The 26,213-nt window shown below is 66.7% G+C and overlaps 2 protein-coding genes across 6 annotated transcripts in view; one reads left to right on the top strand and one right to left on the bottom strand.

Moving 5' to 3' along the window:
- The window catches only part of CACNA1H (calcium voltage-gated channel subunit alpha1 H), a 62,663-nt gene extending 40,303 nt beyond the window's left edge, over nucleotides 1-22,360 (top strand). For 2 of the 5 annotated variants that reach the window (XM_087853911.1, XM_087853909.1), the window contains exons 9-35: nucleotides 834-1,653; nucleotides 2,718-3,160; nucleotides 4,613-4,764; nucleotides 5,360-5,545; nucleotides 6,161-6,278; nucleotides 6,489-6,644; nucleotides 6,830-6,920; nucleotides 7,058-7,266; nucleotides 8,442-8,852; nucleotides 9,274-9,374; nucleotides 9,486-9,609; nucleotides 9,701-9,769; nucleotides 9,874-10,058; nucleotides 10,164-10,290; nucleotides 10,446-10,571; nucleotides 10,723-10,812; nucleotides 10,999-11,191; nucleotides 11,693-11,710; nucleotides 13,055-13,206; nucleotides 13,839-13,948; nucleotides 14,077-14,210; nucleotides 14,419-14,493; nucleotides 15,647-15,721; nucleotides 16,669-16,790; nucleotides 16,873-17,290; nucleotides 17,393-17,556; nucleotides 18,088-22,360. In XM_087853911.1, the coding sequence (XP_087710037.1) occupies nucleotides 834-1,653; nucleotides 2,718-3,160; nucleotides 4,613-4,764; nucleotides 5,360-5,545; nucleotides 6,161-6,278; nucleotides 6,489-6,644; nucleotides 6,830-6,920; nucleotides 7,058-7,266; nucleotides 8,442-8,852; nucleotides 9,274-9,374; nucleotides 9,486-9,609; nucleotides 9,701-9,769; nucleotides 9,874-10,058; nucleotides 10,164-10,290; nucleotides 10,446-10,571; nucleotides 10,723-10,812; nucleotides 10,999-11,191; nucleotides 11,693-11,710; nucleotides 13,055-13,206; nucleotides 13,839-13,948; nucleotides 14,077-14,210; nucleotides 14,419-14,493; nucleotides 15,647-15,721; nucleotides 16,669-16,790; nucleotides 16,873-17,290; nucleotides 17,393-17,556; nucleotides 18,088-19,095 (5,877 nt within the window). In that variant the 3' untranslated portion in view covers nucleotides 19,096-22,360. The remainder of the gene's footprint in view (nucleotides 1-833; nucleotides 1,654-2,717; nucleotides 3,161-4,612; nucleotides 4,765-5,359; nucleotides 5,546-6,160; nucleotides 6,279-6,488; nucleotides 6,645-6,829; nucleotides 6,921-7,057; nucleotides 7,267-8,441; nucleotides 8,853-9,273; nucleotides 9,375-9,485; nucleotides 9,610-9,700; nucleotides 9,770-9,873; nucleotides 10,059-10,163; nucleotides 10,291-10,445; nucleotides 10,572-10,722; nucleotides 10,813-10,998; nucleotides 11,192-11,692; nucleotides 11,711-13,054; nucleotides 13,207-13,838; nucleotides 13,949-14,076; nucleotides 14,211-14,418; nucleotides 14,494-15,646; nucleotides 15,722-16,668; nucleotides 16,791-16,872; nucleotides 17,291-17,392; nucleotides 17,557-18,087) is intronic. The other 3 variants (XM_087853904.1, XM_087853916.1, XM_087853906.1) reach the window with 3 other exon arrangements.
- A 1,510-nt stretch (nucleotides 22,361-23,870) lies between these two features.
- On the bottom strand, nucleotides 23,871-25,578 carry LOC123783776 (tryptase-like). Its single transcript, XM_045784775.2, has 6 exons — nucleotides 25,558-25,578; nucleotides 25,296-25,356; nucleotides 24,961-25,132; nucleotides 24,585-24,850; nucleotides 24,264-24,427; nucleotides 23,871-24,190 (listed from the first exon to the last, which is right to left on the bottom strand). The coding sequence occupies exons 2-6, from the start codon at nucleotides 25,354-25,356 to the stop codon at nucleotides 24,026-24,028; spliced, it is 828 nt and encodes a 275-aa protein (XP_045640731.1). The 5' UTR covers nucleotides 25,558-25,578; the 3' UTR covers nucleotides 23,871-24,025.
- Between the last annotated feature and the right edge of the window lie 635 nt (nucleotides 25,579-26,213).

The raw sequence follows: 26,213 nt of genomic DNA, 5'->3' as shown, positions 1-26,213 counted from the left end.
CCCCCCGACACCACATCGTCCCAGCCTCCGCTGCTGGCTGAGCTGCAGTGCTGAGCAGCAGAGAGCCAGGGCTGCCCGTGGGGGGCAGGGGGCGGAGCCAGGCCCCTAGCGGGAGGTAGGTGGGGGGAGCCCACCTCCAGGAGGCCTCGGGCAGCACCCCAGGCCCTCTGACGGCCCAGCCCCCCCCAGTGTTCCCGGGCCTGCGGACACAGCCGTCCTCGGAACAGGTTGCTCCAAAGGCACGGCTCTCTCTAGTGTAGGTGTCCCCACCAGGCACAGCCCTCCACAGTGCACGTAGGCCTCCAGACATGGGGGTGTCACGGGCAGGGTCTGCGTGGACCCTGCTGTGAACAGAGACAGGCGGGCGTCCTGCCTCCTCGTCTCTGACCACAGCACGGAGCAGAGCAGTGTGCTGTGTGGTGACCCCGCTTGGAGGAAATGAAGCTGAGGGGTTTGGGAAGGTCTGCCCTGCAAGGAGGGGGTGAGCTGTGCAGATGATGGAGGCGGGTCTTCCCGCAACCCCCGCCCCACGTGACCCCACCCGTCCCCACGTGGGCCGTCCAGATGGACAGGGAGCACTTGCTCCGAGCCGCCCGGGGCGGGTGCTGGGGCTCGGCGTCGCGGGGATCCCACCGTCATGGGGTGCCCACACCGGCTGCATCCTGGCTGTGTCCGTGGCCCCGAGAGCAGGCAGCACGTAGGAGGGCTCAGTGCTCCCTCGGGGAGGCGGTCACTGACGTGTAGAAGCCGCCCCCTGCCCTGGCTGCCTGCCCTACCCAACCCTGACAGCCCGCGCCCCTCTTCCCTGCCTCCCCGGTCGCGGCCGGCCGCAGGAGGTCACCGCTGCCCGCCCGCCGCAGGTGGGCTCCTTCTTCATGATCAACCTGTGCCTGGTGGTGATCGCCACGCAGTTCTCGGAGACCAAGCAGCGCGAGAACCAGCTCATGCGGGAGCAGCGCGCGCGCTACCTGTCCAACGACAGCACGCTGGCCAGCTTCTCGGAGCCGGGCAGCTGCTACGAGGAGCTGCTCAAGTACATGGGCCACATCTGCCGCAAGGTCAAGAGGCGGAGCCTGCGCCTCTACGCGCGCTGGCAGAGCCGTTGGCGCAAGAAGGTGGACCCCAGCGGCGCCCTGCACGGCCAGGGCCCCGGGCGCCGGCCGAGGCGGGCGGGGAGGCACGCCGCCTCCGTCCACCACCTGGTCTACCACCACCACCACCACCACCACCACCACTACCATTTCAGCCATGGCAGCCCGCGCCGGCCCGGCCCCGAGCCCGGCCCCGGGGACACCAGGCTGGTGCGGGCCGGGACCTTGCCCTCGCCACCCTTGCCAGGCCGTGAGCCCCCTGATGCCGAGTCGGTGCACAGCGTGTACCACGCAGACTGCCACGTGGAGGGGCCGCAGGAGAGGGCCCGGGTGGCACACACCGCGGCCGCGGCTGCCGCCAGCCTCAAACTGGCCGCGGGGCTGGGTGCCATGAACTACCCCACCATCCTGCCCTCGTCCGCAGGGGGCAGCAAAGGCGGCACCAGCCCCGGGCCCAAGGGGAAGCGGGCCAGCGGGCCTCCAGGCGCCGGAGAGCACAGCCCCCTGAGCCTGAGGGGCGCTGACCCCTACGAAAAGATCCAGCATTTGGTCGGGGAACACGGTAAGAACCCTGCCCCCACCCGTGGAGAGGAGGTGGGACCTGGGCTGGGTGAGCCATGAAGAAACAGGACTCTTGGGATGTCTTTGCCGCCTGTGTGTTCCCCAAGGAGGCCCTGGGTACTTTGATGAGCCCAGCTTTTTCCTGTCTCCTTTTGAGCCCCATAAGAAGGAAGTGGGAGGGGCCCGGGCATCTTGGGCTCTGGCGGTGCCAGCCCGGAGAGAGGGCTTTGGGGCTCCTTTCACCCTCTAGCAAGCCCCAAGCAGCCCCAGTGCAAGGGCAACCCACGCCTCTGCCAGCTAGGACACGAGAATTCCAAGACCAACGAGCCCCGTGATCTCTAGGCTTGTGTCCCGTTGCCCCACCTGGCCCTGAGAGAGACTACACGGCCACGTCTGTGACTGGCTACTTTGGTGGACTGGCTGGTCCCCTTTCTAGGTGGGGATGCTGGGGCAGGAGGTGGGGAGAGTAAAACTGAGGTCACAGAGCCCCTGAGGGTCTGGAAAGGGCCAGGGTGTTCCCCGATGTACTCATGGTCCCTCCCAGCTGGGACTCAGCTGCACCCCCTCAGACAGGCAGTCAGGGACGCTGGGTCCCACGCAGACCGTGAGGCCTTCCCAGCTGCTGTGTGCAGGGGCGCGGGCCACGGCGTGTCTGGGGTGTGTGTGAGCCGGCACACCATGAGTGTGCATGTCCAGCCCGGCCTGCTCCGTAGGGCCCTGGAGCTGTGGCGCGCTGAGGCCACGGCGTGCTGTTGGTGTGAGACACGCCTCTGGCTCCAGAGACTGCGCACGAGAGAACGGTGTATGGTGGTTCCTGGGTGATTTTTGTGTCTCTCTCGTGTCAGAGCGATGATGGTTCAAACACATGGGATCAGGTAGAACGTCGAAGTTAGTTCCACCTGTCGAACGTGGGTACGAGAAAGGGGCTCGCGTTCCGTGTCCGGGGATGGCGCAGCTGCGGGCAGATGACGTGTGTCTGCCCCGCGTGCGCGGCGAGCACCGTTTACCCCACGGGAGCCTCCGCTGGGCTGTGGCCTGACCCCGCCTGTGCCCTTCTCCCTGCAGGACTGGGCCGGGCCCCCAGCCGCCTGTCGGGCCTGAGCGTGCCCTGCCCCCTTCCCAGCCCCCAGGCGGGCACGCTGACCTGCGAGCTGAAGAACTGTCCGTATTGCGCCAGCGCCCTGGACGACCCTGACTTCGAGCTCAGCGACTCCGAGAGCGGAGGCTCGGAAGGCAACGCGGTGTATGAGTTCACACAGGACGTGCGGCACGGGGACCGCCGCGACACCATGCGGTCCCCCCCGGCGGCAGACACGGCAGGCCAGGGCGGTGCACGGCCACGGGCGCAGCGGCGGGCGGCCCTGGGCGAGCAGGGTGGGCTCGGCCACGTCTGGGCCACCTTCAGTGGCAAGCTGTGCCGGATCGTGGACAGCAAGTACTTCAACCGCGGCATCATGGTGGCCATCCTCACCAACACGCTGAGCATGGGCGTCGAGTACCATGAGCAGGTGAGGGCGGGGGCGGGGCCAGCACGACCCTCTGGGAGCCCGTCCTCCCGTGGGGCCCCGCTGATGGGCTCCTGGGGGGTGGGGCCAGGGGCGGGGGCGGAGTGCATGCGGTCTGCCGCGGGAGGATTTTGTACGTCGCTCAGCAGATGCTCGAGTCTCCTCCTTGGGCTGGTGTCTGTCAGGTAGTGAACACAGACACACGCCGTGCTTCCCGTGGGAAGGCTCTTCCCCCATGTGGGGTCCGAGGCGGCCAGCAGGGATCTAGAGGCAGCAGGGGCCGAGGGCATCCACCAGGCCCCCCAGTGGCGCTTCTGAGGGTGGGACGCCCCTGGCTTAACTCTTACAGAGGAGGCTTCCTTTACAAGAGCCAGGACCACTGGTCGTGTCCACTGGATGCTCCTTGGTGGCCACAAAAGGCTGGAGTGGGGAGTGGCCTCCAGGAGGAGGCAGTGGTGTCGTGTCCGGTCCCCCAGCAGCCGTGGAAGCTGTCGACTGTGCACACGGGGCCTCCTCGGCCCCTGCCCTGGACTGGGACCACAGCAGGGAGGGCAGCAGCCAGATTTGGCAAGGAGAGGGGTCCTCTCCAGGGACCAGGCCAGCTCACTTTTGGTGACCAAATGGGAGTTTTTGGTGTCCCACTCTTGGTGCTTTTCTGGCCGATAAGCAATTTTTTTATTCTTAAAGAATCGGGGGAAAATCCGAGCAGTGGTAGCCTCAGCAGACCCTGTGTGGGGAGTCTCTTTCTCGGGGGGGAGCCCGGGCAGGGACATGGGGAGGCTTCAGGGGAGTCCCTGGTGAGGAAGAGCTGCCGCACACATACACACGTGTGCACGCACACACGTTCTCATGTACTGTCACGTACGTGTGCATACGTGAAAAGCTTGCCAACGCAGGTGCGCACGTGCTGGCATGCGTGCGCGTGGACAGGAACACACGTGTGCACACAGCATGTCACATGTTGGCAAGCGCTCGGGTGTGCACACGCATGGGGAAATGTTACACTAGCATGGGTGTGCACACGTGCAGACACACACGGGTGAGTCAGCATATCCCCAGTAAGAAATCCCCTGGAACCTCTGCCACCAGGAAGGGGCGGGTGAGGCCAGCAGGGATCAGAGGCGGCACCTGGGCCATCTGCACCCCGGGCTCCCCCGTGCCCACCCTGGAATCCGGGAGCAAATGCTCCAGGCCCAGTTCCCGTGGCTTGCACTGGCCGCGGTGCTCAGACGTGCTGCTGGGCGAGTCTGGCAGGGCCGGGGAGCCGGGGACAGCCAGGGCGGGAGCGCCGGGCGGGCTGTGGTCCGTCTCCTCCAGATGGCAGCCGGTTAGGTCGCTTCTGAGTGGCTGCCTCCGTGTAGCCTTATCTGCTCTTGGATTCCCCGGGGCAGTGAGCCTGCGTCCCTGGCGGGGTGGAGCCGCAGGGGGCACTGACGGCCTCCCCGCCGCCCGCAGCCGGACGAGCTGACCAGCGCCCTGGAGATCAGCAACATCGTGTTCACCAGCATGTTTGCCCTGGAGATGCTGTTGAAGCTGCTGGCCTGTGGCCCGCTGGGCTACATCCGCAACCCCTACAACATCTTCGACGGCATCATCGTGGTCATCAGGTGGTCCACCGTCTCCCGCGGGGCCTGGGGGGCTCCAGGGTCAGGCCGACGCCCCCCAGAGAGCTGAGCCCCAGTCAGAGACAGGCTGTCACTGGGACCCGGTCCCTCCCCTCTCCCAGCTACTTGCAGTCCACTGCATCTCAGAAGTTTCTAGAACACAGGGGAGCTGTTCCCTGCAGGAACAGAGTAGGCACCCAGTCACTGGCTGGAGGTCGCTTAGGCCTCAGCCCCTGCGAGGAAGGCCAGCTCGCCTCTGGGGTGTCTGCTGTGGCCAAATCAACACAGGAGGGAATAGGAGAATCTGGGGTCACTGTCCCCGGGGAGGAAGCAGGGCCCTCGGAGTCCGCCCATCCCCCCAGGCAGGGAGGAGGGTAGGCACAGCCATCCCCAAAAGGCACAGGGAAGGCCAGAGCCCACATTCCGGCAGCTTCTGGGGGACAGTGGTTAACTGGGAGGCTTTGGCGGTACCGCCTTGCTCCTCAGCCCCCTGGGTGCCTGGACATGGCCACGGGGTCGAGGCGGGCCGCGGTGGCTCCGGCCGCACCCCCGCTTTGGGAGGAGGACAGCCCCTGCTGACGCCCGGCCCGGCCTGCAGCGTCTGGGAGATCATCGGGCAGGCGGACGGCGGGCTGTCGGTGCTGCGGACCTTCCGGCTGCTGCGGGTGCTGAAGCTGGTGCGTTTCATGCCCGCGCTCCGCCGCCAGCTCGTGGTGCTCATGAAGACCATGGACAACGTGGCCACCTTCTGCATGCTGCTCATGCTCTTCATCTTCATCTTCAGGTGGGCGCGGCTGCTGCCTGCCCTCGGGCAGAGGAGGGCCCCTCCCGCTGCCCGCCCCGTCCTCCGGGGCTGGGGTTGTGGGCCCCCAGGCGTCTGCAGAGGCTGCAGCTCGGACGGCCCTCGTGTCACTGGCTGGCACCGTCCGCACTCCAGGCCAGGTGCCAGGACTCCAGGCCGGTCTCTGCCCTGCAGGCTTACAGCTGAATGGGGAGATGGGACGGGCCCCCAGATGGATGGGTCAGGGACGGTGCCCCGAGGAGAACAGAGCAGGGGTGGGGGCAGCCAGGCCCGGGTCCACAGCTTCAGCTGGAATGTGCCGAGTGCCTGCTGGTAGCCAGCCTGGCCTGGGGTCAAGCCTCAAGGATGGGCTGGGGCAGAGGACGGCCCAGGGAAGCCGAGTGACACAGGCACCCCGGGTCCCTCCCACCCCAGCCTCAGTCTTGCCACCGACCATTTGGAAAGCTGGGCCGTGGGCGGCAGGAGCAGACCCCGTAAACCGGAAGGCTGCGGTCCGGGCCAGTGGGGAAGCCATGGTAGAGCTGTCTGTGGGAGGTGACCTGCTGCCCGCTTCCCTGCACCCCTCCCCGAATTCACGCACTCCTGCCCTGTCCTCAGCATCCTGGGCATGCACCTGTTTGGCTGCAAGTTCAGCCTGACGACAGACACCGGAGACACGGTCCCCGACAGGAAGAATTTTGACTCCTTGCTGTGGGCCATCGTCACCGTGTTCCAGGTACAGCCTGGCAGGCATCCCCCGATGGGCATGGCGGTCCCTGGAGAACCACCGTCCTGCTCCAAGAAGCCCCAGAGTGTGTGCCTCGTCCTGTCTGAGGCCAATGGGGTGGAGAGGCCGTGAGGCAGAGCCCCTGCCCCGCCCCGGGCTGGCCGGCGCCCCCTCTCCCCCGGTCTGGGGCACGCTCTGCCTCACGGCCCGTCTCCCCAGATCCTCACCCAGGAGGACTGGAATGTCGTGCTCTACAACGGCATGGCCTCCACCTCATCCTGGGCCGCCCTCTACTTCGTGGCGCTGATGACCTTCGGCAACTACGTGCTCTTCAACCTGCTGGTGGCCATCCTGGTGGAGGGCTTCCAGGCAGAGGTGAGAGATGGGGTCCCGCCCAGACTGCCACACGGAGGGTGGGTTCCTCCATCCTGCAGCCACCGCCCCTGCCCCTGGCGGTAACTTCGAGGCCGAGCCTCCCTGGGGAGGCTGCCGGGGGCCTGGGTACAGATGGCTCCCGCCTGGGGGAGCCTCAAGCGTGTCTCCTGCCCTGCGGGGCACAGGGGGATGCCACCAGATCCGACACGGACGAAGACAAGGCATCCACGCGCTTGGAGGAGGATTTTGACAAGTTCCGAGATCTCCGGGCCACAGGTGAGCAAGGCCGTGGGGCTGGCGGTGGTGCTGACCGCCCCGCCTTGGGACAGCTTGGACTCCCGTGGGGAGGTTCCGGGCCAGCGGATTCCCTTCCCCGAAGCCATGCAGGTGCAGCCTCCCCCTTCTGCCTCCAGAAATGAAGATGTACTCACTGGCGGTGACGCCCAACGGGCACCTGGAGGGCCGAGGCAGCCTGCCCCCTCCCCTCATCATGCGCACGGCGGCCACGCCCATGCCCACCCCCAAGAGCTCCCCACACCTGGACCCGGCCCCGGGCCTCCTGGACTCGCGGCGTGGCAGCAGCAGCTCTGTGGACCCCCAGCTGGGCGACCAGAAGTCGCTGGTAAGAACCCTTCCCTGCACCGGCCTCAGGGCACCTCACTTTCCCGGGTACTTGTGGCCTCTCCAAGGACGAGTGTGGGTTCTGCACGCTCCCCAGTCACACCACACACATCCCCGTCCCCAAGTGCAGGAGACAGCGCTCTGGGTTTCCGTAAGCGGAGTTGGGAGCAGCTGCTCTTGCAGGAGAAGCTTAAGTAGAGCAGACGTGGGAGCGCGTGGCCCCTGCCTCTCCAGCGGAACGTCAGGCAGGGGGTCTGTCTTCCAAATGGAAATAAAAGGTAAAAGCTGGCAGAGCACAGAGCGTACATCAAAGGAGAAACAAAAGGGACGGCGGAAAGGTGACCCACGACAGAAGCCGGGCGGGCGTCCCACAAAGCGGGAGCCACGGGGCTTTCCGCGCGGACCCGGGAGATGCTGCTTGCAGGGCAGGGCAGCTCTGCACAAGGGGGGTTGGCTTGGGGAGGGGGGGTGTCCCCATGGCATGGCCCGCGGCCACTTCCGAAAGCGGGGACAGTGGGCCGAGTGGGAGAAGCTCACCGCCGAGGGGAAGCTGGGGTGGGCGGGGGGTGCAGACAGGGACGCGGGGCGCCGTGTGTCTGTACCAGAGAAGCCACGGCCGAGCAGTGTGGCAACCAGATGCATCCAGGCCGGCTTCTGGAGACCGAGGGGGGACGGGCAGTGTAGCGGGGGGAAGCCCAGCCATGCTGGCCCCAAAAGGCCGAGTGAGTGACAGCCTAGAGAACGAGGCCACAGAGACAAATCGCTCTCCTGAGACAGCAGCTCGGTTTGTCTTTGCCAGTGCTAGACGCTGCCAGTTAGGACCTGAGCCGCTAGACTGGGATCTGAGGACGCCTGGCCCAAGCCTGCCCCAGGCTTGTGGATAAGCACCCGTGTCTGCCCTCCAGCCCACAGTGGCCATGGGTGACCGGCCGCAGCCCAGCTCGGCCCTCGGACACTCGCTGCCTGCGTCTCTAACTTGCTGGGGACGGGCTTGGTGCCCCAGGCGCGCCGCAGAAGTGCCCTGTCGCTGGCCGCTCCCTAGTAGGCTTGTCTGCCCAGTGAAGGAGGTGTCCCATGCACATGCCGCCCACGGTGTCCACAGCCATGCCACTGGTCAGGAAGGGCACCTGGGGGCCCTTGGGGGCTGGCTCTGCTCACTCCTCACCCCCCACACAGTCCAGCCTCCGAAGCTCGCCGTGTGCCCACTGGGGCCCCAACAGTGCCTGGAGCAGCCGGCGCTCAAGCTGGAACAGCCTGGGCCGCGCACCCAGCCTCAAGCGGCGGAGCCAGTGCGGGGAGCGTGAGTCTCTGCTGTCCGGGGAGGGCAAGGGTAGCACAGACGAGGAGGCGGAGGACGGCAGGCCCGGGTCAGGGGCCTCGCTGGGGCCACGCCCGGTCCCACTGCAGCGTGCCGAGTCCCTGGACCACCGTGGCGCCCTGGACCTGCGTCCCCCGCGGCCGGCCGCCCTGCTGCCGGCCAAGTTCCATGACTGCAACGGGCAGGTGCTGGCCCTGCCCCCCGAGTTCTTCTTGCGCATCGACAGCCACAAGGAGGACCTGGCCGAGTTTGACGACGACATGGAGGATGTGAGTGCAGGCCCATCCCTGGGCCTCCTTCCTGGCGTGGACTCGGCCCCCATAGCAGAACCGGAGGCAGGGACTGGGGCCATGTCATGTGTGGGGTCTCCTGCATCCCTTGCCGGGGGCAGCAGGACAGGCTGAGCCACAGGCCACGTGGCCCTAGCTCATCCACGGGGAGTGCCGGAGCCAGTTAGCCCCAGGGTGGACCCAGCCTCTGGCCGGGGGAGCTCCTCCGTGGAGAGGAGGGCAGGACAGGGCAGCTCTGCACAAGGGGGGTTGGCTTGGGGAGGGGGGGTGTCCCCATGGACTCCCAGGATGGGTCTTTGTCAGTGCCAGGGTGGGGAGGCTGAGGCTGGGACGGCTGGGAGTCCCAGGGCTGGGTGGCCCGGAGGGGCCCTGAGGACCTGCACTGACCCTCCCTTCTCAGAGTTGCTGTCTGCGGCTGCGCAAGGTGCTGGAACCCTACAAGCCCGCGTGGTGTCGCAGCCGCGAGCCCTGGGCCCTGTACCTCTTCTCTCCGCAGAACAGGTGAGGGGCACCCCGGGCAGGGAGCGGGCCTGCATGGGGCCTACTCTGCCCTCCGAGCCCCTGCGTTCAGCGCCGGTGGTCAGTGTCCCCGCGCCCCACCCCGCCGTCCAGGTTCCGGGTCTCCTGCCGGAAGGTCATCGCTCACAAGATGTTCGATCATGTGGTCCTGGTCTTCATCTTCCTCAACTGCATCACCATCGCACTGGAGAGGCCCGACATCGACCCGGGCAGCACCGTGAGGCGCCCTTTCGCCCCGGGGCGGGGGGCGGGGCGCGGGGGCGGGTCAAGGGGCGCGGCCGGCCCCTCCCACCGCCCTGTGCTTGCAGGAGCGCGTCTTCCTCAGCGTGTCCAACTACATCTTCACGGCGATCTTCGTGGCCGAGATGATGGTGAAGGTAACTGGCAGGCCCGGGAGCAGCCCCGTCCCACCCGGCAGCCCCTACCTCCTGTGCCTGCCCCACCCCCACCCATCTGGGCTCCTCCCCTCTGCGCCTCCCAGGTGGTGGCTCTGGGCCTGGTCTCTGGCGATCACGCCTACCTGCAGAGCAGCTGGAATGTGCTGGACGGGCTGCTGGTCCTGGTGTCCCTGGTCGACATCGTCGTTGCCATGGCCTCAGCCGGGGGCGCCAAGATCCTGGGCATCCTGCGCGTGCTGCGGCTGCTGCGGACGCTACGGCCCCTGCGGTGGGCGGGGCGGGGCGGGGCGGGGTCGTGCAGGGGCGGGGCGGCGGAGGTGGGGCCTGGGCGGGCCGGGCTGGGATCAGGGACGTGCCTGTGCTCCGCGTCCAGGGTCATCAGCCGCGCTCCGGGCCTCAAGTTGGTGGTGGAGACCCTGATCTCGTCGCTCAGGCCCATCGGGAACATCGTCCTCATTTGCTGCGCCTTCTTCATCATCTTCGGCATCCTGGGGGTGCAGGTGCGCGCCCCGCTTGCCCGCCGGTGTCCCGGCCGCCGCCCGGTGGTCTGCGGTCTGCAGCAGCCCGGCAGCCCGGAGAGGGTCGTGCGGGGACGGGTCTGGTGGGCCGGGGGCACAGCCCCGGGCCCGCGGGGTGACCTCCGCGTCCTGGTCAGCTTTTCAAAGGGAAGTTTTATTACTGCGAAGGCGCGGACACCAGGAACATCTCCACCAAGGCCGAGTGCCGGGCGGCGCACTACCGCTGGGTGCGGCGCAAGTACAACTTCGACAACCTGGGCCAGGTGGGCGTGGCGGGGGAGGGGGCGGGCGGGCCAGCTGGCGCCCCTCCTCTGGGGAAACGGGAACCCGGTCTTCAGCGGGGGTCGTGCGGGCCCCCGGGTGCCTCTGGGTGGACGGAGCCGTTGGGTGACCGGCCGTGTTCTGACCCTGCAGGCACTCATGTCCCTGTTCGTGCTGTCATCCAAGGACGGCTGGGTGAACATCATGTACGACGGGCTGGACGCCGTGGGCGTAGACCAGCAGGTACGGGGGTGGGGGCAGCCCCGGCCCCCCGCAGGGACCCACCATGCCCTGCCCGCAGGACGTCTCAAGGGACCTCTGCCCAAGAGGCTGTTGCGGCCTCAGAATCTCCAGCCGGGCTCCGAGCCCGGAGCGCAGCGTTCTTGGAAGAGGCGGGGCGGGGACCCACGTGTCGCTTGTGTCCCGCAGCCCGTGCCCAACCACAACCCCTGGATGCTGCTGTACTTCATCTCCTTCCTGCTCATCGTCAGCTTCTTCGTGCTCAACATGTTTGTGGGCGTGGTGGTGGAGAATTTCCACAAGTGCCGGCAGCACCAGGAGGCCGAGGAGGCGCGGCGACGCGAGGAGAAGCGGCAGCGCAGGCTGGAGCGAAAACGCAGGAGTAAGGCGCTCCCGGTGGCGGCGGTGGCGGGCGGCCCCTTCCATCTGTGCGAGCCATGCCTGTGGGACCCGGGCGGCAGCCCAGAGGCATCTGGCTCCGGTCTCCCTCGCCCGCGGGTGTGGTGGGCGCCCAGGCAGCACCTCCGTGTGCGGCGGGGTGGAGTCCCCTGCCTCCAGCCCGTCCCAGGCGGCCTGCACAGGGGCCGGGCCTCCCGAGGAGGGGCCAGGACAGGGGAGGGCCGCGTGGCAGGAGGTGGGGGTCTCCTCCCAAGCAGCACAGGACGCGAACGAGACCCCCAGTTTTCACCGCCCACCGCTGTAGGGTCAGGTTCACCCCCGTGAGAGTTCTCAGACCTCGGGAAGAGCAAGCAAAACCGTCAGAGTTAGACAGGGCTCCTTCCAGGAGGGGGCGTGCCAAGCGTCCCCACCCACCCTGCCCCGCGTGGAGTGTTCTCGCCCCACCCCACCGAGGCCAGCTCAGATCATCTCCTTGTCTTTCCAGGCACTTTCCCCAGCCCAGGTATCTGCCCCACCCCCGCCCTGCATGTCTTAGCCCCCCGCTTCTGCCAGCCAGCGCATGGGGTTGTGGGCTGGCCAGGCCTCGGTTCCTCTGTGGCTGCCGTGGGGCGGGGTGGACGTTGCAGGCTGGTGCCAGGCCTGCTGGGGTCCCTTGCCGGGTGGGCACGGGTCGGCTGGGGGCGGGGGGCACCAGGCGTCTGTGGGAGGGGAGAGGATTTGCTGGCTCCCCTGCCAGGTGTCAGTGCTGCTGCCTCCAAGCTCGGGTGTGTCCCTCTGCCTGGCTGCGTGCATGGCGGCTGCGTGCATGGCTGCTGCGTTCTGGGACACCTCGTTTGTGGCTGCTCCGCGTCCTCAGCTCTGGCCTGACTGCCGCTTTGGCTTTACGAGCTGAGCCAAGCTCTCTAGTGACTGCACGCCAGCCCAGGGGCATGAGGGTCCCAGGGAGGGGTCGGTTCCCATCAGCCCCTGCCCTCCCAGGCCCTGGGCCATCCATCCGGGGCAGCCATAGCTCTTGCCACCCTGGGCACTGCCTACGTGGGCTTCTGTGGCCCAGGCGTTTTCCTGTGTCCAGTGGTGGTAGCTGTGCCTTCACCCAGTGCTCAGTGGACTTTCACAAGCTCTAGAGGGGTTACTGCAGACAGAACGTTTAGTGCAGGAAGAACTATTGGGGGGCACAGAACCTCTCTGGGTCATGGCCATCAGTGTCAGTTGGATGGAGGTCCGGCAGAGCCCCGACAATGGGCAGTGGCCACTGGCTCCTTGGAGGACAAGGAGGGGAGACACTGTGGGCTTGGTGACCGGGGGCAGCTCATGTCCAGACTGAGATGGAGCAGGGGGAGTGCCCGCCTGCCCTGTGACCGCTGGGGCTAGGGACAGGACTGGTCCTGCCCCCAGGAAGGCCCCCATCTGCTCCGTTTTCATCATCAAGGTGTCTGCACCCTGACGTGAGCCCGGGACAGTGGACCACAAGGGCCAGCTTGGGTGGGTCAGGATGGGGACCGAGCAGAGCCCAGGTGGTTCTCAGCTGCCTGGCCTATGCTTAGACCTGCCCTGGGGTCAGGGCCCCCAGGAGATCAGATGGCAATCTGCTCCTACGACCTGCCCCCACCCCCCAGCCTGTGGTTCCAGCCAGCAGTAGGAGCTGGACTCACAGGGAGCTGCCTCCCCCCCACTTCCTGGGAGAAATTCTTTCCTCCAGGCTCCGGCGAACACCCCGTGTCTGAGCCCAGGGCCCTCCCCCAGCAGTCCCCATGCTGCAGCCTCCCGGCAGACGAACAGAGACATCCCAGTGCCCCCAGGGCACAGGCAGCCCCCGCCCCAGCTCACGGACCCCCTCTCCCTGCAGAGGCCCAGCGCCGGCCCTACTACGCAGACTACTCGCCCACCCGCCGCTCCATCCACTCACTGTGCACCAGCCACTACCTGGACCTCTTCATCACCTTTATCATCGGCCTCAATGTCATCACCATGTCCATGGAGCACTACAACCAGCCCAAGGTGGGGCTCAGCACCCGGGATGCCCGCCCAGCCTGCCTCCAGGACGGGCTACGGGGACACAAGCTCCGGAGGGCCCTAGGTGGGGTCTGGCACTCTGCGGGGTGGCCCGGATCAGAGCTGGGGGATCCCGGGTCTGCGGCCTGGTCCGAGCCTTCACTGGGGTTTACAGGGTACGTGGAGGCGCGGTTTGAGCAAAGCAACCTTTTTTTTTTTAAAACGGGTGGAACTCCCAGGGCTCCCTGGCCTGGAGAGCCCTCCCCACAGTGGTTCAGTCTGGAAACCCTGGCGGCGGGAACATCCGTGCGTTCAGCTGCCCAGGAGCAAGCTGGGCTGGAGGCGGGCAGGTGGAAGGTGGTTCGCGTTGTATCTTGCTCCCCTTGTATCTGCACACCCACCGTGTTTTGGAGAAGGGACGCCCTTGTCCCCCCGCAGAGGAAGGGAGTGGTTTCAGCCGGGTCTGGTGTGGCCCCCCCCCGGGCTGTGGGTGGGGGTCAGGTGCCCCCCACTGAGGGCTCAGAGCACCACCAGGTACCCCCAGGCCGCTCCTTGCAGGCCTGGCACGGCGCCGCGTGCAGCAGGGAGGCGGGGCGGGCGCTGCGGGCGGCCCCCGCAGCTTGACGGTCTGCTCACAGTCTCTGGACGAGGCGCTCAAGTACTGTAACTACGTGTTCACCGTCGTCTTCGTCTTCGAGGCTGCGCTGAAGCTGGTGGCTTTTGGGTTCCGGAGGTTCTTCAGGGACAGGTGCGCGGGGCGGACGCAGGGCGCGGAGGACCCTCGGGGCAGGGTGGGTGAGCGCCGCAGCCCTCCTCCCCTGGGGCGGGCCTGCGTGGGGCGTGCCCCGGGGCGCTCAGCCCGCCTGCCACCCCCAGGTGGAACCAGCTGGACCTGGCCATCGTGCTGCTGTCCATCATGGGCATCACGCTGGAGGAGATCGAGATGAACGCGGCCTTGCCCATCAACCCCACCATCATCCGCATCATGCGTGTGCTCCGCATCGCCCGCGGTAGGCGCCCGCCCGTCCTTCCCCGCTGCCGCCGGGCTCCAGGGCCCAGGCCCAGTACCCTGCCTCCGTGCACCCTGCAGCGTCCGCCTGGGGACCGTGTGGGGGGCGGGGGGTAAGGGTTGGGGGTGGCCCAGGGTTTCCCCCAGCAAGGGAGGGTCGGTCCGGCCCAGGGCCACGCGCCCTACTGATGCTCGGCTCCTGGCTCTAGTCCTGAAGCTGCTCAAGATGGCCACAGGCATGCGGGCTCTGCTGGACACGGTGGTACAGGCCCTGCCCCAGGTAGGTCAGCAGCCCCGGCCCCGTCTGGCGTCACTGCCCCAAGGGCACGTTACGGACGCCCCCAGGACCACAGGACGCGGGAGGGCCTCCCTCGGTCAGTCGCTGGCTTGCGTCCGCCTCGGTCTGCACAGAGCGCGGCAGTCAGCCCGCGTGTGCGGGGAGTAACTCACCTGCACGGGTAGACAGAGGGCCGCGCGCTTCCCGGGCCTCCGCTCCTCTGGGGAAGACTGGAGACCGGTGCCCCGCCCCCCCGTCTGGTTCTGGATGCGGTGGGCAGAGGACGTGGCCCCGATGGGCTTATCGGACTTCAGGGGACCCCGTGTTGGCCGCGGGTCCCGCTCCTCTTTGGAGCCAACTCAGGCCCCACAGCCTCACTTCCTGCACTTGCAGCCCGACCCTGACTGTCTGTGGCCTCTTCAGCTGAGAGAGACTCACGGTCCCGTTTATGCCGTGCCCAGTCCCTCTGTCAACCTGCCCTGCCATCTGTCCGTCCACCCACCTTTGTGTCCATCTGTCTGTACATCCAGCCCTGCTAGCCAGTCGTCTGTCCCCCGTCCAGCCACTTGCTCACCCCCACGCACCTAACACCCTCCCCCCTTCACCGGCCCCCACCCATGCCCTCAGTGGCCCCTTCAGCCCATGTCTGTGGGAGCGACAGGAAGGGAGGAGTAGGGGGACAGGTGCTGGAGAGGCTGGGGCACCCCGCCGAGTGCAGCAAGAGGATGGGCTGGCAAGAGCCACGAGCAGGCAGGGGTCCAGGGGTCTGTCTGCTCAGCTGGTCCCCCATGGGGTCCTGAGGCTGGAGACAGGCCCCGTGCAGGGTCCGCTGGTGCCCACAGGAGGCCCCTGGGGCTCTGAAGAGCAGAGGAGCTGTAGGCAGCGGGGTCTGTGGCCCAGGGTGCAGGGCGGGTATGAGCAGCTGAGCGGGGACAGAGGTAGGGGGGCTTTGGGTGTCAGGCGGAACAGGAGTCCTTGGGGGTCACAGAGCTCCAGCGCCGGGAGGGATGGGTCCAGAACAGGGCTCCGAGGCAATGTCTGGGAGCCTGGCCGGGAATGTGGGTGAGGGCAGCGAGGTGGGGCGCCAGGCGCAAAGTGCCCAGCGGGTGGGGGCTGAGGCGGCCCCTGACCTCATTCTGCTTCTTTCCTCGTGTAGGTAGGGAACCTCGGCCTACTTTTCATGCTCCTGTTTTTTATCTATGCTGCCCTGGGGGTGGAGCTGTTCGGGAGGCTCGGTGAGTGTGCACAGCTTCGCCCACAAGCGTGAGGCCCTCGGGTCGCCGGGCAGGCTGACTCAGGGCCACTGGCCTCCTGCCACATCCTCCCCTGGCCCCAGCCCCGTCAGCCCTCCACTGCCCACGCCCAGCACGGACAGCAGACGCACACAGGAGCGTCTGCACACGTGCACACACACGCACATACAAGGGCTCACGCCCCAGCCAGGAGCACAGAGCTACATGTGAGCACGCCATATGCACCCACGAACACATGCCCGAGGCTCCCTGAGCGTCATGTGCTCCCCAGGGTACAGATACTGCCGTCTGTTCCCCTAATTGTCGTGAAGGGTTTCCCTCACCCCCAGGCCTGAGGCTCTGGGCCGGCAGCACGTGGGGCTTCCTGTGATAGCCCAGTCCCGGTGGCATCTCCTGAACCCCTGGTCTAACTGAACAGCCCCCGGGCCTGGCCGGGCCAGGAGGTGGCCAACGTGGCCGTCCCAGCTCAGGTCTGCCCGCATGGGGTCCTGGGACTCGGCAGCTGGTGGGTGCCCCAGACCCGATGAATTCTGGGCAGGCCCGTCATCCACGGTGCCTCCCACCCCAAGGCATCCCTGTCCTGCTGCTGAGGCCCGAGGGCGTGCTGACCCTGCAGACAGGCCTGGGGAGCATGGGTGCCATCCGCTGGGCCTGAGCCAGAGCCAGAGCCAGCTACCGCAGGGGGCTCGGCCTGTGTACCCACGGAGACGGTGTCCGGCGGGGAAGCTCCAGGTCTGAGGCCAGGGCCCCAGGCCAGGCCCAAAGGCAGCCTCCACAGCTCCTGTCCCCACCCCACCCCACCTCACCTTGGAAGGACGTGGTCTGCACAGAGGGCAGGGCCCAGAGCGGGTCGGTGTGGTCCCTGGGGCCCCGGGCGTACACCGCCGCTGCCGCACACACAGCTGACGGGGCGAGGGTCTCCCTGGCAGAGTGCAGTGAGGACAACCCCTGTGAGGGCCTGAGTCGGCATGCCACCTTCTCCAACTTCGGCATGGCCTTTCTCACGCTGTTCCGCGTGTCCACGGGGGACAACTGGAACGGGATCATGAAGGTACCAGCCAAGCGCGGTGGGCGCCCCTGCGGGCGGGGAGGCGGGTGCTGGGCCGCCCCTCAGCCGCCGGCCCGCCCCTCAGGACACGCTGCGGGAGTGCGCCCGCGAGGACAAGCACTGCCTCAGCTATCTGCCGGCCATCTCGCCCATCTACTTCGTCACCTTCGTGCTGGTGGCCCAGTTCGTGCTGGTCAACGTGGTGGTGGCTGTGCTCATGAAGCACCTGGAAGAGAGCAACAAGGAGGCACGCGAGGACGCCGAGCTGGACGCCGAGCTGGAGCTGGAGGTGCCGCGGGGGCCGCCCGCCTGCCCCCGGCCCGCGGCCCCGCGCAGCCCAGACGCCCCCGGCCTCCTGGTCGTGCGCAAGGTGTCCGTGTCCAGGATGCTGTCCCTGCCCAATGACAGTTACATGTTCCGGCCCGTGGCGCCCGCCTCGGCCCCGCACCCCCACCCGCTGCGGGAAGCAGACGTGGAGCCGGGCTCCGGCGCGGCCGCTGCCGGTAAGGCCCCTCGAGGCGGCCCAGGGACACGGGCGGGCAGGCTGGGCGCCAGGGCCTCAGGCATGGTGGTGGCGGCTGCAGGCGCTTGCTTTCCTGCCCCAGACCCAGCGACCTCGGCGCACTCCCCACCTGTGGAGCCCTGCACCTCTCTCCAGGTCTCGGCGACGGCCACGGTCTCCCCGGCCAGGGACAGCGACACACTCCATGCCCTGTCCCCTCGGGGCACGGCCCGCTCCCCCAGCCTCAGCCGCCTGCTCTGCAGACAGGTAGGAGAAGCTGCCCCAGGCCTGGGGGTTCCTCCGTGGTTCCCTCCCATCCAAAGTGTGAGGGACAGGGACCCCGGAGAAGGGAGAGTGAGTGCGTCCCTGGAGCCTGAGGCAAGGTTCAGGGCCCTGGGGACCACATCTCCTCAGGCAGCGCCCCAAGCCTCGCCTGTACCCACAGACTACCTTCCAGCCCCACAGCCTCGGACCCTCTGCCCCCCACCCCCTGTCCTTGGGGTGGTGGTGGGCAGGGTGGGGCTCTGCCCACAGGAGTTCAGGACCCCAGCCCTGTCCTCACGGTCCCACCAGCACAACCAGGGCCGGTGGGGAGCACCCGCATGCCGGCTGGTCCCCAGCAGTGTATTCAGCACGGGTGGCCCCCAGCCACATCTCAGCCTGATCGCTGATCGCTAGTCTCGGGGGTCATAAGCCCAATCTGGGGCTTCTCTGGGGAGCCCGGTTTCTGCATCTCTGCCTGCCGACAGGGCTATGCGTGGCCTCGTTCCTCATCGGCTCCCGTGTCCTTCCTTGCAGGAGGCCATGCTCACCGACTCGCTGGAAGGACACGTTGACAGCCCCAGGGACAGTGGCCCAGGCTGGGGGGAGCCTGGCGGAAAGACCCCCGTGAGGCAGGTGTCCCTGGGGACCTCCATACGGTCCCCACCCCGGTCCCCGCGGCCCAGCAGCATCCGCACCCGCAAGCACACTTTTGGGCAGCGCTGCGCCTCCAGCAGGCCCCCGGCCCCCGGAGGGGAGGAGGCCGAGACCCCAGATCCTGCCGACGAGGAGGTCAGCCATATCACCAGCTCGGCCCGAAGCCCCTCAGCCTCGCCCGCTGCCCGAGGAGTGGGAGGCGGTGAACCAGACCTGCGTAGGCTGTACAGCGTGGACTCCCAGGGCTTCCTGGACCAGCCCAACCAGACAGATGAGCAGAGGCGGTCCTCCGGGGAGCAGGGGGGCGGGGATGGCCACCCGGAGGCCAGGGAGGTGAAGGCTCGGGCCCCGGAGGCCGAGCCAGCCTTGGGGGCACGCAGGAAGAAGAAGATGAGCCCGCCCTGCATCTCCGTAGACCCCCCAGTGGAGGACGAGGGCACGGCCCGGCCCCCGGCGGCCGAGGGCAGCAGCACCACTCTGCGGCGGCGAACCCCGTCCTGTGAGGCCACGCCACACAGGGACTCCCTGGAGCCCATGGAGGGGGCAGGGGTGGACCCTGCCGCCAAGGGGGAGCGTCGGGCCCAGGCCCCCTGCCGTGCAGAACACCTGACCGTCCCCAACTTTGCCTTTGAGCCGCTGGATGCGGGGGGCCCTGGTGGAGACCTGTTTTTGGACGGTGGCCACGGTGTGGCCCCAGAACCCAGAGCTTCCTTTTCGGGGGCTGTGGCACCTCCTGAACCCCACAAAACAGAGCCTCCCGTGCCCCCCAATGATCCCCCAGAGAAGGGACGGGGGCTGCACCTCAAAGTTCTCCAGACCCCCCCAAAGAAAGTGGGGTCTCCCCCAGCCACCCCCACCCCAGATGACAGCGTAGACAGGCCTGTGTAGCTCAGGGCATGTCGCCACACAGGTGTTAGCAGTGGGGTTGGGCTGCCCCCAGCGGGGTGGTGGCCCCGGGCAGAGCTGTGCGTAGATCCCAGCGCAGGCCCCACGAGGCCGTCCGCCTGGGGAGGGAAGCAGGCGCTGGGTCTGGGCAAAGCAGAATCAGGAGGAGCCCCCCGCCTGCGAGCCTGCATCCCGTGGGTTCAGGTTTGGGTTTTTCCGAGTTTCACAACCGTGGTCTAAGGCCTTGCCGGTGCCCGGTCGGGGGTCCCCTGACAGCTGCTGTGTCCCCGTGACAAAGATCAGGAAACAACCAGAAGGAGGCAGTCTGAGGCTGCCCAGCAGAGCCCCGTTCTCACGCCCACTTTTCTAGGGAACACGTGCTTGGGGCCACCTGTGCCCTCCCGGGTGGCAGCTTGGTCCCCGAGGCTGCCACAGCCACGCTGACTCAGTCTGAGTGCTCACCTGTCCGTCCCCACTCCTTGTCACCGTCTCCCCAGCTCCCCTCCTGGGCCCACACCCCACCATTCTGCCCTCGGGTGTTCCAGACACACCCGCGTCGCGGGGGCTGTGGGGTCCGTGCAATAAAGCCCCCACCGCTGCTGGCGGCCCCGCCTGGGCCCCGGGCTGAGAGGTGTCCGCCGATGCCCTTGCGTTTCGTGGACCTTTCTTTTATAAATTCAGGTTAAATGTTGCAATAATCCGATACAGGAAATTTGGCTTCTTAAGGGAAGGGGAAGCGGGGGTGGGGGGCAAAGCAAAGCAGAATAAATATTAACTTATTTAAGAAACACATTGGATTACCACCGGCAGGATCCGTACCCACCACGTGGGAGTGTGGCTAGCCGGTTGCCTTGCCGGGAGTGGGGCTGAGTGTTGCGGACCTGCAGCCGACTCCAGCTCCCACAGAGGTTCGGCCTGTCCCCTCTGGTGGCGGAGGGTGGAGCCCAGTTCACAGGTCACCATTCACACTCTGGGAAAACACAAGGCAAGTTTTTGCCAGGGCTCCCGGCGCGAATGGGTGCTGGGGGGCAGAGCGGGTGGCCTCTGCCTGGGGTTGTGCAAGTTGTCTGCTCAGCCCTCTCCCTGCCCTGCAGGCTCTGGCCCTGACCTCTGACCCGTCCAGTGCCCTGCTGGGCTCTCGGGGTCCAGGGCTCCTGTGAGGCATGAGAAGAAGTACAGACAAGGCCAGACAGGGTAGGACTTGGGATCCCTCGAGAGTCCCGCCGGCAATGGCTGTGACCTTGCTGGCTGACAGCTGAGCCCAGTGCAGACCAGCTCCAGGGTGGGGTCCAGGTCCTTCCAGCCACACAGCAAAGCAGGAGCCCACTGTGGCCCACCACAGCTGCCTCTGGGGTGGTCTGGGTGGTGGGAGGCCCCACCTGGCTGAGGCCAGAGCTCCTCTGCTCTGACCCCAGTGGGCACGGCAAACGCCAAGGCCCACGGGGTCTCTCTCTCGTCTCAGCCCCTAGGTTCACCCCAATCTCGGCCCACAGCTTCCCTGGGGCCAGGGTGTCTGGCTGAGAAGCCCCAGCTCCGGGACTGATAGGAAAAGTGATTCCAACCAGAGGCCCACAGAGTTGGCAGACGCCCCCTGCCCTCTCCCCAGCCGCTCACTGGGTCCCCACCAGGCTCAGCCCGCTAAGTAGGTGGCCAGTGTCCCAAGCCCGTGATGTCTGCATTCTGCAGGGTTGGGGGGCTGCCCTGAGCCCTGCATGTGCTCGGCCGGGGTGGGGCAGAGAGGGCCATACGCCTGCTGTGCGGGGGTGGGGGGTGCTGAGGGGCAGACGCTGCTTGCAGGCCCCACCTGCTCCTTCAGCGCACCCTGAAGCCGGGGGCTTCACCTCCCTTTGTCCACCCTTGCACGCTGTCACCTGGCAGTAAGTGGCCGGCTGTGGGGCGTCAGAACCAAGGTGCCCTGTGGGCAAATCCATGTTCTCTCCTTGTCCAGGCAGGGAAGCCGTCCCCAGAGTCCCTGTCCCCACACCCATCCCGGGTTCCCGTGGTCTCCACTACAGATCGATGGGCACAGTTCCCAGCTGCCTGGCTCAGGGCAGGCCCTTCCTAACGGTCTTCTGTGTGGCCAGGGCCTCATGACCCAGTGGATTAGGGGCCCTGGGAGGGGCCGTACTTGCCTGCACCCGCCCTGGCTCCCTGCCCAGCTCCAGGTCACAGGCCAGGTGGGCAGGGTCCCTCCGAGACCCTCTAGGTCAGTGATCCCCTTTTACGGGTGGGAGACCGAGGCACAGGGTGGTTGCCTGACGACCTTCCGGGATGTGGCTTCTTGGGGCACAGACTTGTCCCCCTCCTGCCCAGAGCTGAGGCTCAAAAGGCGAGTTGAGCATTTGTCCTGATGATGAAGGACAACAGTGGCGTCACCTCCATGTGCGGGGCCTGGGCTGAGCCCATGACAGCCCCACACCTGGAGGGTGGGCCTCGGGGAAGGGGGTACCTGCCCCTGTCAGCCTGGTTGGGGTGGCAGCAGCGTTAGGCCCAGGCCGCCCCTCCTGGGCCCAGGAAGCCCGATGTCCCCCAGTGTCAGGCCACAGGGCAGGTCTGGAGGAGCCCAGGCCCCCAACTCCTGAACCCCCAGTGTCATCCCTGGGTCCCTAAAAGCAGGACTTCAGGGCCCTCACCTGTCCTGAATCAACGCACCTTCCCTAGTGCGGACCCTTCTCCACACCTGTACCCACTCACTCAGCTCTCGAGGGGTGTCCTGTCCCAAGGTGCCCCCTCCCCTGGCCCTGGGGATGCCCTCCCAGCACGGCGGGGTCTCCTGTCGCCCAGTGAAGGTGGTGACCCCTCCGAAGGACCCCCGCCAGCACCGTGGGAGGGTAGACCCCCCGGGGCCCCTTCGGGCTCAGCCTGCCCCTGTAGAGGAGCCTGACTTCCCTGATAACCGCCCCTGCTCGAGCAGGGCTGCGATCCTCAGCCCCCTGGGCCAGACAGGGAAAGCCGCGGGTCCGAGGCCCCCTCCCCACGCCCCAGGTTGGGGCCCTCACCCCCATCTCAAGGAATTCTAGGGGCTTCCGGATCTCGCCCCTTGCTCTCTCCTCTCACAACCTGCTCTTAAGAAAGTCTGGGGGGGGTGCCTGGGGGGCACAGTCGGTTGAGCCCCCCACTCTTGGTGTCAGTTCGTGTCCTGATCTCAGGGTCATGAGATTGAGCTCCTCAGCAGGGAGTCCGCTTGAGGGCCTCTCTGTCCCTCTGCCCCTCCCCCGCTCTTTCTCTCCCTCTCTCTCTCAAATAAATCAATCTTTAAAAAATAAAAGTCTGAGTGTACATATATGAGGCTGGCAATCAAGGGAGCGTGACCCCAAGGGTGTGAGATTGGGGGTGGGGCGGGAAAGGGGGAGGTTTCCAGGTTCTTTTTCACAGTCTTGGGATGGGCGTGTATACGGCTGTGCTTAAATCGAAGCTAGAAGAGGCTGAGCGCCTTCTCTGTCACGGCTGTTACATCAAAGTGGGGGGCTCCATGGGCGTCAGACCGTGCAGACCAGGCCCTAGTGCCTTCCTGTGACCTGGGATGGCTCCTGGCACCCTCTGCCCCCCACTTTGGGCAGGCTGCAGACGCAGAAGTCAGGGCTGGAGGAGGAAACTGGTGGATCCTTTCAGAATCTCCCCACTAAGGACAGAGATTATCTAGAGATGCCGAGGATTGAATGGGTACCTTTGCATCTGATCACTGGGAGGAGAGAGGTCAATGTGGATCTAGAAAGTTCTTTCTGGCCTGAAGAACCCAGAATACTCCCAAAAAGATGGTGTTGATTTAGTTCTCCATACATTTATGTGCATGATTGTGTCTAAACAGAAAAGCAGAGGCCAGGAGAACACCCTACTTTATAGAAGGACCCAAAAATGAATGACAAATCTGCAACTCCGAATTTCCCAATTGGCGGAGAACAGGAACGGTTTGCACAAGCGGCTGTCAATTCCCAGCGGGCCTGGCGGGCAGTGTGCCTCCCACCTGGGAGCAATTGCCAAGGAGCAATCCTAAGTGCGCAGCAGCTCCACACACAACACACGCCCACCCGCGGGCGTGAGCAGCAACCCGGGAACGGCCAGCGTCCTCCTGGATTGTCCCCAGGTGGGGCGACTGCGTGTGGCGGGGGCGGGGGCACGTGCGAAAGCCCGTGGCCTCGTGTAGCGCGCGGAGGACGCGCAGGCGCCAGACCTCAGCAGCCCCTGCCCCACATGCGCCGCGGACACTGGGGGTGCGCACAGGACCGGCCACAGCCACCTGGTCCTGAGACCCCGAGCGCAGACAGCCCGACTGCCCGTAGCAGCACGCACACTGGGCACGGCAGGAGTGGCGCGGCCGTGAGACGTGACCGCGTGCCGGGAAAGCGAGGCTCCGGGGGCGTCACGCTCGCTGATTACACTCAGCCAAAGGTGAGCGTGAGGCCAAGCGCCCCACCTTCCACTCGGATGCAAGGTGTCCGCGGGGAGAGAGGCAGGGGCATGACGGGGCGCGGGAAGAGCCGGGACAGGGCGTGTCGGGGAGGTGCCCCCCCAACCCCATCGCAGTGCCTGGGTGTCCCTAGAAACATCTCTTCAGTGGTCCGTGTTGCTCTCCCCATCCCAAACGCATGCTGTCACTCCTCAAGAGGCGCGAGCCGTGAGCTGAGAATGGGCCCTCGTCCAAGGGGCTGGGCAGGGGGCATCTCACAGCACCCGCCGCCCGTGCTCAGGTCCCATGGTGACAGCAGCTGCCCCTGGCTGTGCCGGAGTCCTTCCCTCTCCCTCGGTGACCCGCACCCCAGAGCCGCAGTGACAGCATGTCTACCGTCATGCACTTTAATGAGCATTCGCGCCCCCCGGGGCTCCCTGGACACGGCCCAGGGAAGGTGGGCAGAAGGACGCCGCCTGGGCAGTGGCGTGGGGCAGTGTCGGGCTGGCTTCTCCACCCATCCGCGTGGCAGCTCTGGGGCCGGGCTCAGGGCTCTTCGGGGACGTACTGGCGGATCCAGTCCAGGTAGTAGGTGACGCGGGTGTAGATGCCGGGCCTGTTGGGGTGAGCGCAGCCTTCGCCCCAGCTGACCACGCCCGCCTGCAGCCAGGCGCCCCTCACCTTGCAGACCAGCGGCCCTCCGGAGTCGCCCTGGGGAGGGGTCGGGTCAGTGGGGCTCGCGAGGCAGGGAGGGTGGGGGCTGGGGGAGGACTCGCGGACCCACCTGGCAGGAGTCCTTCTTGCTGTTCCCAGCGCACAGCATGTCCTCACGGACGATCTGCACGCCATCCCCCGTGTTGACGCCGAGGTGGTACTGCATATTACAAATGCTGTTTTCCACGATGGGCACCTTGACCTGCTTCAGGGGGAATGGCGGCGGGAGGGGCGCTGGGGGCAGAGGCGAGCACGCGGCGTCAGGAGGGAAAGCCACCCCTGCCCTGAGCCGGTCCCTCGGGACCCTGACGCCCCCGGGGGGTCCCAGAGGCTGGGTCAAGGATGTGACCTGCCCTGCTCACCCAGCCCTCCCACTGTCCCCGATGCTCACTTCCATCGCTCACATAACCCCAGCCTGTCACCCAGCACGGTGTCCCCGTGGGGAAGGTCTCCGAGGCAGGGGGCAGGGTGACCAGCTGGACGTGGGCGGACATGTTGACGGGGTCCTCGAGCTCCAGCAGGGCGATATCTGCCCCGTTCCCGATTATGTAGTAGTCGGGGTGCATGATGACCCGGTGGACAGGCAGCAGCCTGTCCTGGTAGTAGAGGTGCTGCTCCCGCAGCTGCACCCTGATTTCCTCAGGATACATGACACCGCTGGGGAGAGCAGGCGGCCGCTCAGGGGGTCTGAGCAGGCTGCTGGACCCCTGGGGGTGCGGGTAGAGCCCAGCCCCGCCCCCGCCCCACCACGCCCCACGGCCACTCACGGTCCCACACAGTGCGCGGCAGTCAGCACCCACTGCGGGTGGATGAGGGAGCCCCCGCAGAAGTGCTGCCAGTACCCGAGGTGAGCTCTCAGGCTCACCTGCCAGGGCCACCTGTTCCCAGGGGCCTCGTGCCCCCCCACGATGCCCGCTCGCTCCAGCGCCTGCTCTGAAACTGGGGTCGGAAGCGCCGTCAGCACAGGTCACAGCCTGGCCCCAGGCTCAGCTGTTCCCTGTGCCCTCACAACCCTGGGCTTCCCTGCACCCAACCACCCAATCGTCACTGGGCATGTGGGGTGAGGGGGCAGGGACAGGGCAGGCTCACCATCAGGACTCACCGGGGGACGCGAGGACCAGGCTCCCCAGGAGGGGCAGCACTAGCACTGGCAGACTCGGCATCTGAAAGGAGCAAGGTGGGAGGGCAGCAGGGCCGGGCTGGGGGTCGGCAGGGGACGGTGTGCAGAGGACGCGTCCCCCGCCCCGGGATCATTGGATCAGTCAAGGCCTGGGCGGCTGGGTCTCGATACTCTGGATCTCGGGCTCCTCCGCTCTGTTCCACAGCAACACCCAGATGTCAGGGACTCAGGGTGGGGGACTTACCTTGGCTGACCACTGCTGCTGTGAACCCAGCCCACTGTCCCTGACCCATTTATCCTTCCTGGCCAGGATGTGGTCAGAGGAGGGGCCTTGCGTCCTCCAGTCCAGGGTGAAGGAAGTGGATGATTCAGATGATAAAGGCTGTCATGTGGCATGTGTCCCCACCATCCAGACACCAAGGGTGGGCATACCGCCAAGCAGAGGACGAGTCACCTCCCGAGGGGGGCATGGCTTCCTAGGCTCTGGATGGCTAAGGGACCTATCCCAAACGAGCTGGGGTGGGGGCAAGAGAGGCTCCAGTCTGCATGCAGGGCCTGCCGTCTCCCCTCAGTGGATCGGGGCTCCAGTCCTGCGTGGACTGGGACCTGGATGTTGGAGGGTCCCTCCCTTTCTCGGCAGGCCGGTCCCTGGCCCTGAGGCAGCTCTCCTTGCAGCTGCTCATCTCCCCTGCCCAGATGTAGAGCAAGGATGCCCTCGGGAGGCCTTCGGGTATGGCTGCCCCCAGGGACGGTGGTGCCGTCCTCACTGTGTGCCCTGTCTCCCCTAAGGAAGTTCATGTCCGTGGGCCACCCTCAGAGGAGGAGGGAGGCCCCCAGGGACGGTCTGAGATGGTGACCTGGATCGGATTCCCAGAGAACCCCTGGTGGCTATGCCACGTT

The sequence above is a fragment of the Ursus americanus genome, chromosome 2 (genome assembly GCF_024610735.1).
Source record: "Ursus americanus isolate L20-20 chromosome 2, mUrsAme1.1.p, whole genome shotgun sequence".
In the NCBI taxonomy this organism is placed as follows: Eukaryota; Metazoa; Chordata; class Mammalia; order Carnivora; family Ursidae; genus Ursus; species Ursus americanus.
Note: the sequence above shows the minus strand (reverse complement) of the source record. Positions and strands in the feature narration are given on the sequence as shown.